An 18,056-nucleotide genomic window follows, 5' to 3' on the forward strand; every position below is an offset into this window, starting at 1 on the left:
TCAGTCAGAGTTTTTAGCGCTTGTGGTTGGTGGTACATATTTTATAACTTCCTCATCTAACCCCCGCAAACAGAAGTGCCATAGGAAGGAGGGAGAAAGTGAAAAAGGGGAAGGGAGTTTCGGTGATTTGTGCTTCTTGTGTGTGTGTAGAGGAACACCTCTCTCTCTCTCTCTCTGCACTTTAGGAGTGTTCCCACTTCAGCCAACATCCTGAATCGGGCCACTTTCTACTCCACCCCCTCCTCTTCTCTCTCCTCCAGAGCTATGCATGGACTCCAGCAGAGGAACGCAGTGAGGAGAGCAACTTTTCAGAAGACAGATAAATGGTGGGAAGGAGATCTGCTGATCTCTTTTTTACAGGACTGAGCTGTGTAACACTGGCTGAGCGCTAGACTGACAAGAGGAAGCAATCCTCCTTTCCTGTGTGTTTTCTGTGTAACATCAGCAGGATCGGGAATTTGTGGATGGGACAGCATAGAGGGCAACCAGCCAAAAGAAGAGACAGGGGACATTGACATGCAGGACTGAAGGGGAAACCTATACCTGCTCACTCATCTGCTCTCCCTGTTGGAGTAACCTCCTTCTCCCTCTCTCCCTCTCCTTCCCCGGACATGGGCCGCCTGCTGGCCCTGATCCTCGCCTACCTGGCCTACCTGTTGGCCATCGTCATCGGCTCCGAGCGTCAACAGCACCGCGTGAGGCACGGCCCCTGCAGCTACACCTTTATCCTCCCCGAGGTGGAGCACTGCAAAAAGGACTTCCAGGTCAGCAACACCCTGCAGAGAGACTCGCCATCCGAGGCCGAGCCAGATTTGAATCAATCTAGGCAGGATAAGGCCCAAAAGGAGAGGCCTTCCTGGCAGGACAAGAAACTGGAAACTCTGGAAAGTGCCATGGAGAATAACACCCAGTGGCTGCAAAAAGTAAGACCTATGAACTGTAAACTAAAACAACAACTTTATCTTCTATCATCTAACTTGATCATGTTAAGATTTGCATCTCATTTCGTTGCCCATATCCCTGCCTTTTAGCCTGCATTACACATTACTGTCAACGTAGTAAACTATTGGATAACATTTGACAGGGCTGAATTATTGATAAGCTCAGCGCTTTGCAGGGACTCCCTGGATACAATCTGAATGCACAACTAGTTCCATGACAACGCCTGCTGTAGGAGTATTTATGTGTATATAAGACTACTGGGATATCAGAACTCCCTGTTGCAATAGCAGCAAACACAAGATAAAATAAATTTGCTAATATAAAGCATTGCCAAACATACCTCACACACGGTCAAACCTTCGAAATGAAAAACACCCACACACAAAAGGGAAAGAAGTACACACAAACATGGGCTTTCGACTCATGTATCACTTGATTTATAAGCTAATGACGCTGAACTCTCCAGACTAAAATAAAGAAATGAACAAATATATACCACAGTTTCTCCGTAAAATAAGTGTTTATCTGCGGGAGACACATCGCCGCATAACTCTTGGCTGGGCTGTTACTCTTTGCAGTAAGGCTCCGGTTATGACTAAGTAAAATGAAATGATTCGATTAAAAGTGCTTTCACAATAGTGTTTTCATTTCTAAGGTCATCGGGGCACAGAATCAGTCAAATCAGTGGCTGGGACTGGCCGACTTTACACGCCACCCTTCTCCACCCGTCTCTCTCTATTCTTCTCTGCATCTCCCTCTGAATACATGTGGAGGACACTAATCACAGGGCCGATTATCAGTGTTGCGGCGAATGTTTACACTGGCCAACTGAAGGCAAACACGTTAAAAGGTTTTGGAAAAATGGGATTGTATGAAAACCCGTGATCTTCCTGTACTGGCCACAGAAGGTCCTGTGTTTTTCTCTGCCTTCCCATTCCCTCGTTTTTCTTTTCACTCTCTCGCTCTCGGTTTGATGAATGTTCCTCATCTCACACCTCGACTCATCAACCTTCAGATCTGTAACTCTTTGTCTGTCGTATTCGTGCTCCCCTGGCACGCTGTTAGAAACACACACATGAAAAACACACTCAATTCCCCTGTGCACACTATGTCTGATGTTAAGTCTGCGAGCTTCCATGGGAGGCATCCCAGGAGGCAACTCTATGTGTGGGATTCAGAGAATGCTAGGGGAGAGACTTTTTCCTCATGCACACGGTTTATCATCCGCACAAATGTTGCCTGCACTGTTGAACATATTCTCACTAGCATCTTATCACCAGAAATGTGACAAAACCCACTTTCACCTGTTGACAAATTCCTCCACAGAAAGTGTGGAATGAACCCCAAGATCCTGCAGCAGGCCAAGGTGACGCATTAACGATCATTCCAAAGCTTTCCAACCTTTGACCCTAGATGGGCGAAGCCTTTCAGCACCTTGTGGAGCTCATTAAGCCCATCTGCATAACCGAAGATGACTTTGAGGTACAAGCATGTCAGCAAAGCTTTGCACAATCTCACTCAAAGCTCCGCTGGGATGTTGCAACCATTATTTTGAGCCTTTCATCCAAACGTAGGAATGCACAAACACACACATGTGCACAGAGGAATCTCCAACTGGATGAGTGCAAGGCTGCACTAATCCAGATTGCAAGGCTGTATCAACGTTAACGTTGACTTATTTGCCAAATGGCAAACATGAACATGAGCAAACTAGTTTTGTTTTTCAAGTGCACTAACCGCTTGCAACCCCCATCAAGTCGATTCCTGATGCCTGGGGGGTTGGCAAACAGTGCAGGGATTAAAGTGGCTCCCATTGGTGGCCTGATGATACGTCCCCACATTACTTGCACTATTGCACTGTCCAGATGATTGTCTTTCCTTCCTGTGATCTTTCCTCCATCTTCAAATAGTATCAAACTGTGGTAACAATTTCTTTCGTCAACTAAGTCAACTCCAGATTGCAGATATTTCTTGCTGTCAGCAGTCTCTATCTGACTTTGGAGCAGCCCAACAGCTGTCATCAGAGCATGATGGAGTTAAAGGGAGCATTGCTCAGATGTTGAATTTCCTGCGTTTCACCAACAACTGTCAGAACGCCTTCAAGAAAAAACACATTTGCTACCAATTGAATGTGTATATGATCATGTTTACCATGTGAATCATGTTGGTTTATCATGCAAGCATTCTAACCTTAAGACAAGTCATTAGATGATCAAGACTTGGACTTGGAGTGTTGGGCAAGTTTTTACTTGATGATGGATAGAAAAAATGAGGGTTGCCAAAGTTCTTACAGTGTATCATGGAGGGAACATCTCCTATCAGTACTTATTAATATCACACAAACTATAAATGCCAATCTTTTGGAATCGCCCAAAAGAGTATTCGAAGAACGTCAAAGTCTTTTGGATTAATAATTTTGACTGCAATGTTTTTCTTGAGCCCGAAATCCCTCTATTTCTTATCAGATACTTACATCTGGAATAAAGTGGTGGACTGATCAACCCTGCATTTAGCATGGCTACAAATTCAAATCAACAGGTTATGCTGGATTATCCACAGGACATGCTGCCAACCATTTTAACAAGCACAAATTTGTAGGGGTTGTTATCGCCCCCCCTGTCCCTCACACCCATTTCTTGGTGTGCCTACCACCAGAACACCCAGCAGATAAGTTTCCACCTCCTTTAGTAACTACAGCTGAGAACAAATATGTCTAGTCGGACAACAATTAGGACATTATGATACAACTATGAATTATCAGCACTGATCCCCTCTTTCGTCCCTTTTAGACACAACATAAAAGAATCACAATACGTCTCAGACGCGATTTATCTGCCAGCGTAATGCAGTGTATGACAGCTGCAATGAATGCAATATTGGCAGAGGGAGATGGAGTGTGGAAAGACCTCTGAATTACAGAAGGCTGTAATAGGAACACTTTGGACAGGCGGACTATACGGTGGCTTACATGAGGCTGATTAATATGCGGGGATCTTTGGTTCCTCCATCGGATTTAGCTTTAATCAGTTTGGTAATCTATTCATTACCTTCATTACAGAGGGATTTTTCCCTCCTGCTGTCTCAGTCAGCCCAAAGAAGGGGAAATGTGAGCAATGGATTTACAGACCAAGAGTGAGAAAAAGGGAAAGTTTGAAAGGGAAAGAGAGGGATTGAGAAAGTAAAGGACGAACAATCGATAGCTGATTTATCTACTATACTGCGGCTGAGTATGTTTATATAAGTTTTTCTTTTTTTAAGATTCTTGTGACAATTGAGAATAATATTCCTTTTGTGATGTACATTTGTGTTGAAAAAAAAAAGGAATATTTCTGCACATAGCCTCTCATTAGCTAGATCATTTTTTATGCTTTCCCCTCAGAGACCTAATTTTCCAGCCATGTAGTTTAATGAATGTAGTCTGATCTATTCTCCGGCAGAAAAGTCATAAATATTAATGTTCTCGTGGTTCGATATTCTACTTTGCCTTATTGCGAAGGCACGGGCTGCTGACCATTAAACACCATACAATATTCCATCATTCTCAGCAGGAAAAGCAGTATTTGTCTTCCCCTCTGCTTTTGCTCAAACACACCACATTAATAAGAACATCTATTTATTGGAGGAAGCTGGATGCCAGCCCAGATTTTACCCCTGTTGTAACTTATGATGGCTTTTACCAATGCTTCCCTCTGTGAGCTTGTGATTGATTACAATGTGTAAACGACTGTCCCTGAGGTCCATCGGATGAATATCACCACACCAGCCCCACTGTATATGCCATGCTATTGCTGTGTTGCTGTATTCCAATCTTACATTATCTTAACAACAGAAAGTTGCAAAGTTGTGCACACAAAGACATCTAGATGGATGGATGGGTGGGTCAGTTGTCAGTCGTTGGGTTTATAGAGTAAAACGTGGTTTTGATCTCAATTTGACATTGTGAATAACATCCCCGGGGTCTGTTTGCTCTCTTTACAGCTGGAGAACTTCATCCAGGAGAATGTGCGCTCCGGGATGGAGGAAATCAAGAGAACTGCGGTACACACCCAGACAGCAGCCATGCTCGAGATGGGAACCAACCTCCTCAGCCAATCGGCAGCGCAGACTCGCAAACTGACTGATGTCGAGACCCAGGTGAGCCCATCAGGACGGATCGGACGAAACCCGGGATAAAGAGTTTGCGGTCAGTCCAAAAGTACGACTGCCTGGACGAAAAGCGAATTAAATGTAAATCAGAAATAACCCGCTGAGAAGCCGTGCCCAAAGGTGGTGGCAGCTGCTTTTTTAACAGCTGGTATTTGGTTTGTACGGGCTCTGATTGACACAATGAGATGAGCTCCATATCTGACAACAAGCCAATTAAAACATAAAGCGTAGTAGCACAAGCACAGATGTGTCTTCAATCGCACCACAGACCTGTTTTTACAGACCGGGCTGTTTTTTTGTTCACATGCTTTGTTTTTCTGTTATCAAAGTTGCTATGAAACCGCAAACCTGAACAAACATCTAAGCGGCTTTGTTCAAGTTTTTTGTTTTATCTGCGACTTCATAACGTGTCACAGGTGCCAAAGTGATAACTCCGGCTAATATGTTTATTATAAGATCAAAAATGAGCGCGATGTAACAAGTCTTTGTTATATAAATTAATCTGCTCCATCCGTGTCTTTATCAAGATGTCTCATCTTTTTTTATAAAGTCACATATTTAATAAAGTTATTCTGTTTTTATTTTTGCAATCTGTAGGTGCTAAACCAGACGAGCCGCCTGGAGATCCAGCTGTTGGAGTACTCGCTCTTCACCAACCGGCTGGAGAAACATATTCTGCTGCAGACTCAGGAAATATCCAGCCTCAGTGATAAAAACAGGTGAGCAGACAAAGTGCACAAGATTATTTAAATAAATCTGCCAAAACTGATGTTATGCTGATAGTTCTGACACTCGATTTTATAAGTTTGTTTTGGAACAGTAGTTGGAGATTTTGAACAATGTTGGGGTCAAGTTATTTCGCCATTGATGTGATTGTTATTGCTCCCCAGAGGTCATTAGTCGAGGACTGTGTCTGGTGATTGTGTTTTCCCTTAATCTCTCCGTTAATGAACATTGAGGGGTGCGCTATTTTCTTTGTCTGCCTCGCTGCTCCCATTCCTTCCCTGATTCAAAATAACCCGGTGTGGCTGCTGTGAGAAACATAAAAAACACATCTCTTCCTGTGCACCAAAGAATATTTTCTCAGGAAAAAGCTAATTCTAAGAAAAATAGCCACGGATTATATCTGTATATACACACACTTATGAAACCAGTCCATTTCATACAACAACTCAAACAATATGTTGAATGACTGCAAATGATGTCAGCAACAAGGCACTTAACCACAATATAATGTGCATTGTGTAAATGAGTGTGTGTGTGTGTTTGCCAGTGCGTGATAGGAGGGGTTTCCCATTCTTCTCTCTAGGAACACAAGGTCAGCTCGAGGCCAGCCCGGGGGGTTAAGGACAGAGTGCTGGGCAGTGTGAAAGGGAGTCGGGGTGTTTTCTATCGTGGTTTGTTGATCATTCCGTCCGTCTGTACCAAATGTGACAGGAAGAGCACAGTGCCCCAGCCCCAACACCTGTTACACATCAGGCCCTGCTTTGGGCCCTACTCTGCCCTTTGGCCCTCCTCCTTCAAGTTGTGGCTACTTGCGTCTGACGTGAATACATCTTCACGAGGGTAAACACCGTGACAGGACGCATGAAATTAGAAAGGTCATAGTAGATTTGCAGCCAAGCAGCTGTGGAATAAAAGGGAACTACGTGCTGCAGTGTGTGTGTGTGTGTGTGTGTGTGTGTGTGTGTGTGTGTGTGTGTGTGTGTGTGTGTGTGTGTGTGTGTGTGTGTGTGTGTGTGTGTGTGTGTGTGTGTGTGTATCTGGACTACTGCTGCTGGGCCTTAGGGCACAAAGCCTGTTTTTGAGCTGCTGCCAAACTAAAAAGAGCGAGGCATGTTTGTTTTCATAAGAATTACATGTAAAATACTGCTGGCAGGGAGTGCAGCACACAGCGCAGAGAAAGCAGACTAATAGCAATATCAATTTTACAATACAAATAAGAACAGAAAAATCACAAGCATCTACAGTAAAGGGTAAACTGCCCAGAATGGAACATGATCCGAAATACAAAAAAAAAAAAATTGTCCAGTCAAACCCCCTAATTGTCAAAACATTGCTGTTGCTCTTATGCTTCGACTGTCCTTCAAAAAAACGTAAAACAGAACAATTTGTTAGCTTGCTTTGCCACATTTATCCCCCACCGTAAGGGGAAATATGAAATGGAAGTGATGTTAAAAATGATTTGGATTGATCCAGCGTTCCTTCCAGGCCACATGCAAAGTTACTACTTAAAGTGGAAGATTGAGGGCACACACATTTAGCGTAGCAGCTGTGTACGCGCGGGCCTGAAAAGTAGCTTGTTCAATCTGGTTTCGTTGGATTGTTTCAATAAATAACTGCGGCAGAGTCATTAGTCAAAGCCATAAAGATCAGCCAGCAGGGATTTATGATCTTCATTTGGAGGTTGGGGGCGTGGCATTCACGTACACACACACACAGAGACAAACACACACTGATCAAGCAGCATAACGTACAGGTCCATCTGTGAGTGCTGCTGCAATACAGGTGTTCATATGATGTTAGCCCGATGAGACTGTCATGCTGGTGTTCATTAGTCATCCTCGTGTAAATGTGCAAGTTTGTGCAATTTCTACTGTAAAAGCCAAATGCTGAATGGATGGATTCTGCCCCATAACAACCCAATATACATCTTTGCACTTGATGTAACAGCACGTCTTACGATCCTTACTTTTCCTGAGTGCACTGTAAAGAAGTGAGCAGAAAATGAAAATGATTTTTTTTGACAGTTTTCTAGAGCAGAGGCTCTTAGCCCTGGAGGCGCGGTATGGGAGGGAGCTTCAGGGCCTGCAGAGTGAAAAGCAGCAGCTCCAAGAGCTCCTGGAGAGGCAGAGTCGACTGGTGGGTCAGCTCCAGGGCGAACTGGGCAGCTCCACGCTTAACAGCACTTTGATTCAGAGACAGCAGGCCGCGCTCACCGACACTGTTCAGCAGCTGCTCGCTATGGTCAGCCACTGCAATGGTAAGGAGCTTTCAATGAGCAGATTGTGCCGTCACAGTGTGATTTGTTTTAAGAAAAGTGTATATCCATATAAAGGAATGTTGCTATGACTCATTATCGCTTCAAGGCAGAAGAAACCTTATCAAACTGAGCCTTTCTGCATGGAGTTTGCAAGTTATCCCAGTGTGTGTGTATTTTCTCCAGGTTCTCTGTCCAAAAACATGCAAATTAGGGGGATTAGGTTTATCTCTATGTGGTGGCGCAGCAATGGACTGGCGAACTGTCCAGGGTGTGACCACGCCTATGGCCCTATGTCAGCTGAGACAGGCACAGTTCTCCGCAATAAAGTGGTAGAAGATGAAAAATATCACAGAGAGCAGCCTGTAATTTAAAACACACTACATACAGTACATAGTATGCGCAGGGCCTAATGCTACAAGAGATGTCATGTTTGCCTGTTCTTGCAGAAATCTCCAACATGCCCAAAGAGGATTCGCTGCATTTCAGAGACTGTGCGCAGATCCAACAATCTGGAGTGACAGAGAGTGGAATATACAGCATACGCCTCCCCAACTCTACCCAGACTGTCAAGGTAGTACGGCTTTAAAGGTCACTGGTCACTTTTCTTGCAAATATCACTATAACAGACTGTGACATTAAACTTTTTTTCTGTCTTGTTTGTATTTAGCACTGGGATCATTTCACTTTTCAGTATTAACTTCACAGGTTTTGTCCAGTCTGCATAATGGAAAGCTCACATACTGCACACCACATAATGACATTTAGCGGGTTTCACTTATTTATTTTTTTCGGACCGCAGTAAACAATATAAGGACAAACTAGTAGTCTGAGGTAATTGCAATTTGCTGGGATTTCTGGTTCGGAGGTTGATAGAAATGCCACGTTGGGTTAGAGAGAGCTGAAATAATAAGCAACCGGAGCGTTGTGCCCCGCAGGCTTCACCGTGAGTGGTAGCGCACTGCTGAATGCAAAAAGCTTAACAAGTACCTAAGCTGACCTGGAGTAGCTGGCATCTACCAGAGGGCTATCCTTTCTTTGAGTCACGGCTGGCATTCTTGGCTGGGCTCTTCAATCTCACAAAAGATTAAAAAAAAAAAAAAAAAGATAACGGCTGCATTAATTTCAATCCAGTTTGCTGGTTAGCCCAAACTCCCACTGACTCTTTGTTCCGCTGTTCTTCCTCTTCATTTCCTTTGGGCAAGGCAGCTACTTATTAGGCACGGCTGCCAACTACAGCTAATATACGTTCTCAGCGATGCAAGTTAGCACTCCTTAGTCATTGCTGCTTTCAATCTGTGCCATCTAATCCCACTGCGGCCCCGACAAGCTGGGTGGCTGCGTGGAAATAGGGCAGATACAAATTGGCCTATTTTCAAAGCTGAGACTGGGCTTTCCTCAGTTGGACCAGAGACAAAAGGCATGCACATAAACGTATGTGATTTATCCACGTTAACCCACATCAGCTTAGTTTATGATTACTGCGGCTGTGACTAATGAAGACGTTCATTTATATAATATTTCCTTATGCATACGTTGTAGAACTCCCCATGTACAGGGCTTGTAAAATTGGAACTAAAATATCACATTATCTTTTTGCCCTCACAGTTAATAATGTTTAAATTGTCCACATTTTTGTCCTTTAAGGATTAAATTAAAGATGCGGTCTAAATCACAGTAATGACCACATTTAGGGAAATGTGGTACTGAAAAGTGTGAGAGTCACATTGCGGAACACTGTTTCTGTAAGCAGTGGGATGCTTTTAAGTGTGTGTTGAGGTAAAACATCCTCAGTGCCTTTTGACCTTGATTCAGGTTTGTTTTGCTGGGAAAGTGCTGAAAACTCATTTCAGTTCGAGCAGAAAATTGTTAAGTTAAAATGCCAAAAAAAAAAACTGAGAAACCCATAAGGACTGTGTATACCGCACGGCTCGTGGTTGGATGAATTTAAGCAACGAGCGAAGCGTATCAATTCAAGTGCATCACTATTTACCCCACACTGCATTTTGGAAACCACTTGAGATCTATTATTCAAAGTAAAACATGATATCAGCGTATCAGTCCAGCGCTGAGGTTTTACTATCTGTACACTTGTCTGATTAAAAGATTACTCCTTCAGTTACAAAAGGGGTCCTTCACATTTTGTGTCTAATCTTTTCCACCTCGGGGAGCAATTCACAGTCATTTAATCAAAATACGCAAGGTATGCTGGGACATGTCCAGTTAAATCATAGTATAACAAGTCCCTTAATAAGTCTCTATTACAACTACGATACATTCCTATTTGTGTGTCGTCACATATCTGCCTAACGTGCAGCCAAGTAACAAAAAAAAATTTAATAATCACTGCGTGCAACCTCCTCAATCCTCACTCAAGGGGATAAGAAAACAAGCTGATGTGTTATTTTTTCCTTCCCACATGGGTCATTCTTTTTAACGACACCATGTAATCTTACCCAACCTCTCATCCCTGATGATTCCAATGCATGCTTCAAATTAAACAGTGTGTTATTTCTTATTTCCATCCCCCTTTTTTTTTTTTTTACTTTTTACAGACCACTTTGGTTTGTTTCTGGTTAGGTTTGTTGTTTTATCAATGACATAATGAAAACACACATATAATTATTTCTCAATCACTCTGTTGGAACATCATTGTATGTATGTAAAATATGGAAAAAGATGTATGCAGTTTTAAAATGAGAATTGTGGGTGTATAAACACTGGAATTATTTACTCTTCATTTACTATATCTATATATATATACATATACATATAACATATATGTATATATATATATACATATAACTGATTTATATAAGGGACCATCCCAGTTAAAAAAAAAAAAAAAAAATCACAACAAGAGCAAATTCATAATATAAAATTTTTGCGCATTAAATAAATTATATTACAGACTGTAACACCTAATATTATTTTTATTATTTATTTTATTATTATTTGTTAAATTAGACACTTTTTAGAGATTCATGTTTGACAACTTTTTTTTTTAGGCGAGGAAAAAAATCAGGAAATCTCTCACAATCCATGCAGTGTTCTCCTCTCAAACAGCATTGGTTTTAACTTCTGTTGTCTCCATCTTTTTCTAACCAATGCTCTCTTTCACACTAAAAAAAAAAAAAAAATGTTCTTATAGTATCTTTTGTATTAAAAAGGGGGCAAACTGTGAGACAAGAGCTAAATATTCCCGTGTGCCACTTCTCAGCAACTTAGAACATTTTTAATCTACGTGTTTACCGCAAATTATACATTTTACGACCTAACTTTATAGTTATCTCAATCGATGAAAGTCTGTGATTCTTCATGTGAGACCAGCGCGGTGCCCTAGTGCCTCCTATTGACAAACGGCCACTGGTAAAAGCAGAGCTCGATAAATCAACTGTATCCTCAGTTTTTGTCAAAATAATATTATTATTTTGACAAAAACTGAGTTTGTCTTTACTCAATTAACTTTGAGTTTTACTTTTCTATTCCAGGTGTTCTGTGATATGAAAACCAGGGGTGGCGGGTGGACGGTGCTGCAGCATCGGATGAACGGCTCGATCAATTTTCAACGTGGGTGGATGGACTACAAAATGGTGGGTCCTGCATCATTATCAGTAGACGTGTTGCGGCTCAGTATTGTGGTGACTGGAACAGGAAGTTCCAATAACTGTCCATGGGTGGTTTGGCATGGAAGAGGCATGGGAGGTGACGGCCCTGTGATGATGTGATCCCAGGTGACCTGCGGTTGTTGTATTTGGCTGCCCTCATGTTTTCTACCACAACCCCATGTTATTGCACCTGCTCTTTCCCCGTCGTACTCGCACGCAAGCGATACACACGAAGTTCTGCGTGTTTTTAGACTTATATTTACCATTTCTCAACATAATCTCAATACTGTTTGAGCAACAGACTAAAACAAAAATGCTTGCGAGGCTTTGTCGGCGTGTTAAAATCCACAGAGATCACACGCGCAAAGGCTGTTTTTGGGGTTTTTGATTGAGCAGCAAATGATGTCTCACCCATGCCAAACAATCAGTTGACACAGCTTGCATCTGAAATGAAATGCAAAGAGGACGGAGAAACAGCTTAAAAACCTCTATAAAGAACAATATTTTTTCAAGTGGATTGTAAATATTTGCTTCCAGTCGTGGCGTGGGAGCACAGGGGCCCCACAGATGGCAGATAACATATGAACTAGAATGCTTCACTGCTCCCGACGACTCTTTATAGCCTCAGAGGCTGAGGTCAGTGTTGATCAAAGGTTGCAGCGAGACACTGCAGATCAAATGATAAATGTGACTCTCAACATACATTCACTCGCGCTGGCAAAAAAGTAAAAATAAGAGAGTCTGACAGCTGGAAAAAAGTGGCTTAGAGTCCAAGGGGGTAAACAAGGACGACATGTGGACCCTGTATCCTCAAACAGACTAAGATTGATTCAATTATTCACCATTATATGCTTTGATAATGCAATAATGCATGCAGTCACACTTACACCTATCAACTTACATCAGTCAAATGTGCATCGTATATATTTGACAGGCCTCTGAGATTAACTTAATCAAAGCTGCATCACATCCCCGTTCTCTTCAGAAGTCTCTTTGAACAGAACATTGTGTGTCATTACACGATCTCCTCTGAGTGACAACCTCCATTCCAACTGGAAACGATTTCTGTCAAAGGCATCAAATCTGCAGTTTTTCCATATCAATTTTCAATTCACACTGCTATTTCCCCCCCCCCCCCCCGTAAATGTAATTTGAAATCACGTGTGGTGCGGTCCTGACGTTTCTCCATTCTGTAACTGGTGCTTTCCTTCTCATCATAAAATAGTTGAAAAATCTTGGAGAGGTGAGCCTTAAAAAACAGCTTTAATGCCTGCAGTGTTTGAGTGGCAACTGTTCGTGAGGCGGTGTCACTGTTCCATCCAAAGGGGAACAAAAAAAAACAACACTGTGAGGACTTTAACTGAAAAATAAAGCTAACACAATATGACAACTGAAAATGCTGGAAATTGAGAAATGATGTTACGCTAAATAAATAATTAAGTTTTTTTTTTGTTGCCAGCTTAGTAGCCAAGTCAAATTCAAAGTTGACTCATGTTAATTACTGGGATTAATATATTATGTCATTTTTTTTTTCATTCTTCTCAACGTTACATTTTGTCATTTGGTTGTCATGAAACTGCTGTTGAGTCATGCCCTAAAACAAAGTCGACGACTTGGTCTCAGCTATAAATCCAGGTGGAACATTGAAGGAATATTATGGTAAATGAAAGTCTCAATTGACTGACACTTCGGTTTGGGAGAGGAATATCAGTGAACTATCTAGGGCCATCAAAATGATACATGTGAGTCAGTTTGAAAAGTAACTCCAAAAAACACTTGGCAGCTCTCTGGTAAAAAAAAAAAAAAAAATCAACGCCCTTGATAGAATATTAACTGCTCTATTGTTTCACCGTCTTTGTGTCTGTTCCAGGGCTTTGGAGAGCTGTCTGGGGAACACTGGCTGGGAAATGATATCATCCACAAGCTGACAAGCTCCCAGGAATACAGTCTGCATGTCCAGCTGAAAGACAGAGAGGGGAACGAAGCCTTCTCGCATTACGATCGCTTCTACATTGACGGAGAGGACCGCAACTACAGGTAACCGCACAGCGTGACTTATATTATCGAGTTATTTTATAGAAAAACAGATTTTATTTGCAACTATGTAAGCTTGGACCATATTTCATCCATCCATCTTCTCCCACTTTATCCTCATGAGGTTTGCAGGGATTCACCCAGAACAAACCTCCAGTACATCGCAGGGACACATAGAGACAAACAACCATCCACTCTCACCTATGGTCAATTTACAGTGTCCAATTTACCTAATCCCCATATTGCATGTTTTTGGACTGTGGGAGGAAGCTGGAGAACCCAGAGAAAACCCATGCACACACGGAGAGTACATGCAAACTCCATGCAGAAAGGCCCTTGCTCCAACTGGGTTCGCAAACCCAGGTTTCTTGCTGTAAAGGCAAGAGTGCTCACCCATATTTCACTGATTTCATTTTAAAATCAACAGCTTTTATTAACAATAAGACTTGACATACAAGCCAGTCTCTATTTAAATCTATCAGAAATTGAAGATGAATAGGGCAATAATGAAAGTGCTTTGTGTAAGTGTGACATTTGGAGCCTTCTGTTGTGAAACGTGTAATTGTAATATAGTTAGACCTCTTCAGTAGCTGCCTTCCATTAGGTCGTAAGGCTCTTAACATCATACGGCAAGATTGGAAATAGTTTGTATTCCTTTCTCTTCTCTTTCGTAAGCGTTCTTGCCTGCGAGCACTGAAGCCTAAGAACCACTTGGACCGTCTTTAATAATGTCATTCAAAACGATGAGCTCAACCGAGGGCACGCGGCCACTTTTCATCTGCCGCCATTACCGTTGCCCGTGCAAAAATTGCCCCAAGGGAAGCCACATCCGCTGGAGTATCAGACGAACACTCTGCCATACCTGCTCCTGCCAGGAACTGACAACTCAAACAAAGCTCCAGTAACCCAGCAATCGCTAACAAGATTATGCGTGGGTGTGCTGAAGCCATGCTTTCCCCTCCAAAACAGACATGCAGAAGAAAAAATACACCAGAATAGTTTAGCTTCAATTTCATATAAATGCACAGCGACCCGCCCATGAGACTGATGCCCTGAGAGATCTCGAATCGTAATTGCACGTGGGCGTCTGCTTTCCAAGTTCCCTAATATTGCTGCAAATTGTGTTTGCCTGAGTTTTGTTCCACGTAATTAGCACAATGAAAGTCAATATTTCGCAAAAAAAAAAAAAAAGGTTGCTGTAGGCTACACCGTGTGAGGTGAAGCACCTGAGTGAATAAAATCACCTCCGTAGCTGCTACCTCTGAGATCATGTTATGTTTAACTGGTTCAAGATGTACCAGTTTTGCTATTACTGTGAACAAGCGGGCTTCTTTGGGAGGGTTGCTATGATGAATCCCACGCTTCAACTATGGTTTCTGTGAGGCCAGTCAGCCGCAGCAATCCCGCTTCTCAGCTACTCTATAGAGCAACATGGAGGTCCTCGCTTAAATCTCATTAATATTATTCATACATTAATCATCAGCATGACAGACCACTTTCCCCATTTGACTTAGCCAAGAATAGCTGTTCTTACATTTAAAACCAATGCTGTGCTTTTCCTTCTAAATGTAACAGAATATTAAAAGGGATAAAATAACAATATGAAGACACAGGCAAAAATGATCAGCGTGTGGTTTTTGTGGTGTTGGTGGATGAGCTGAAACAAATTCATCGGGACGTCATGGCTCAGGTCACCATTTCCAATAGGATATCCTGTATCCTGTGGTCACCTTCCTGTCTCATATGATGCTTTTTCAAATCACCGATCGTCAAGAGTAGAAAACCTCAAACCCCCAAAAGTCCACTCTCTTTCAGTACTATTCCATAATTACTCTCCATGCCTGACAAAACTCTTGTTTTGCCACCTCTCATGGTGTGAACTGACAAATTCAAGAGGATTCTTGGGTCAGGATTCTTCACAGACGCAGGAGCGCCCCAGGTTACAGTGGGGGTGAGGAGGTGGTGGGCATATAACTCATGGTTCTAAGTAGACAGAGCGACAGGACGGGGGAGAAAGGCCAGACAGCAGCGCTGACCTCCTTGTCCACTTTCTTCAAACCAGTAATGCCACACACACCCACACAGGCACAAAGACTCCGCTGCTCTGCTGCTGTAACGTTGCTCTCAGATTGCTTGATTTCTTTCATGTCGTACAGCATGGAGGAAAAATAATGACAAGTTCAAAAGGTTCAGTTTTGTAGCAAAAGGAGACGGTTCTTAATATAAAATAACACAGAGTTGGTTTTGGTTTGATGAGTTTTATACTAAAAACACCCTTTCTCCATAAGACAGATCTTAAGCCCTGGCTTTAAAACAGACTGTAGCTCACATTAAAACACATCTACAAACGGTCTAAATGCGAGAAATAGACGTGGTTGAACCACTGACTCCATACATTCTGCCTCCCTCAGCATCTCAGCTCTGATCTCAGATCTAATCTCAACACATTAGATGATTTCAAAGACACTGAAGCTCAAAGGGGGTTTTTTTTTTCAGGCAGCAACCAAATAACTTCCATTTGGAGCTGCCAACCAGCAATGTTTTCCCAACAGAGCTTTTAAATAATATATAGAAGAAGAGCCTGGGGCTGAGTTTTTGTGCTCAAATTCTTTGCAATTTTTTTCTTTCTGCCCTCTGAAACCAGCCTCCACGCCGAGGGCTTCAGCGGTACAGCTGGACGGACAAGCAGCCTCACCCACTCGGGCACGCAATTCAGCACCAAGGACAGAGACAACGACCACTGCACCTGCAAGTGTGCACAGCTTGCATCAGGAGGTACACGGCCTCTTTCTGCTCCTCTCAATCTGCCTTATAAATGTCCCGATGTGTCATTTCTCCTCTGTATCAGTATGAACTAACTGCGGACCAATGGTACGGTTATCTTGTGTTTCCAAAAATGTGGGTTAATCTCCAGCAATTACCAGGGAAATGTCTAAAATCTCAGTATTTAACAGCGGAGTCCGTGCTCCGGTCATGCAAGAAGTACTGAACAATTCTTCTTAATTAACTAATTCCAATGATTCAGTGCCACTGAAAACAACGGCTTTAAGTCACTAGTCGCTCGTTTGTGCGTGTCGTGTGTAAAACGCAGGGATGACCACGTTGAAAAGGTACTATATTGTAATGGAAACACAACCTAAACCATGCTGTGCCAAGGCGAGTTGAGCTGGGACCATAGGTGTAAAAGGGCTTAAGACATGCTGTACGCTTGGGTGTTACAGGTCACGACCTCAGATTTAATTAATCCCGACTTCTCTCTTGACCTCTCTGGCACATTTCCTCTTTTTCCAGGTTGGTGGTTTGAGGCCTGCGGTCCATCGAACCTGAACGGCATATATTACCCTGCTACGTCCAGCGCGGTTCGCTACAACAGCATCAAATGGTACTATTGGAAGGGTCCCAATCTGACGGCAACTATGACAACTATGATGGTGCGACCGGCAAATTTCTGATGGCTCGTTCATGGCGCGGGACTCAAGCACACGTCACCTTCGCACAAAGCAGTTATATTTTGGGAGGACATTTAAATCAGACAATTCTTTTTTTTCTCTTCAGCTTCTGGACATTGGAAGGGTACTTTCACAACTGCCTGTGGACATACACACACACACACACACACTCGGCAAAGGACTGTCCTGAGTGAGGAATTACATTAACAATCTGTGTACCGAGGTTTCCAGACTTTATTTTAATGTCGGACATTGTGGTATGTTGTGGTATCTTCTCAAAAGATATACATACAATAATAATGCAATCAGATATTTGTATTGTTTACCTATTGTTTACTACTTTACAATACAGTGTATATTTTTAAATATAAATTTCACTCTAAATGCTTTATTAACTCTGTATAAAAACCCTGTTTTGATACATCCATTGACTCTAAATGACTATATTTCAGTAAACCCGGAAGCATCGCTGCTTATTTAAAACTGTACTTCAATCCACAAGCGATATATTATTAGATAATATACGGACAGGGCCTTCCCTTGTTTACCACTGTTTATAAAACAGCATAAAGAAGTCATGCCTCTTATAAAACTTTATATTGTCAGAGATTCGCTTCATAAAAGGCACAGTGTGCACTTTCACTGCTATGATCTGCTTAAAAAAAGAAATGTCTATCATCTGGGAGCAAAGCTGTAAATGTATTTTTTATTTTTTTTTTACTTCGATGAAACAATAAAGTCACACACAGAGTATTCGGTGCTTCCAACACAAACACACACACACACACACACACACACAGTGTCGGGCGCTTGTTTCCTTGCAAGCTACATAAACATCAACACACTGCATATGCTGGACTCGGGGGAAGTCAGACAAGGACTGCCTTGCGCCATTGA

The 18,056-nt window shown here is 42.3% G+C and overlaps 2 protein-coding genes across 2 annotated transcripts in view; one reads left to right on the plus strand and one right to left on the minus strand.

The window, feature by feature from the left end:
• The window catches only part of col9a2 (procollagen, type IX, alpha 2), a 107,712-nt gene that overhangs the window by 50,479 nt on the left and 39,177 nt on the right, over nucleotides 1–18,056 (minus strand). The window lies entirely within an intron of this gene.
• angpt2b (angiopoietin 2b) lies at nucleotides 612–17,162 on the plus strand (the record flags this gene model as incomplete). Its single annotated transcript, XM_083899770.1, has 9 exons — nucleotides 612–923; nucleotides 4,921–5,076; nucleotides 5,686–5,807; nucleotides 7,839–8,071; nucleotides 8,518–8,642; nucleotides 11,560–11,661; nucleotides 13,547–13,713; nucleotides 16,355–16,485; nucleotides 17,002–17,162. 9 exons carry the CDS (start codon nucleotides 612–614, stop codon nucleotides 17,160–17,162), a joined length of 1,509 nt encoding a protein of 502 aa, XP_083755896.1.

The sequence above is a fragment of the Microchirus variegatus genome, assembly GCF_963457635.1.
Source record: "Microchirus variegatus genome assembly, chromosome: 13".
Classification (NCBI taxonomy): Eukaryota; Metazoa; Chordata; class Actinopteri; order Pleuronectiformes; family Soleidae; genus Microchirus; species Microchirus variegatus.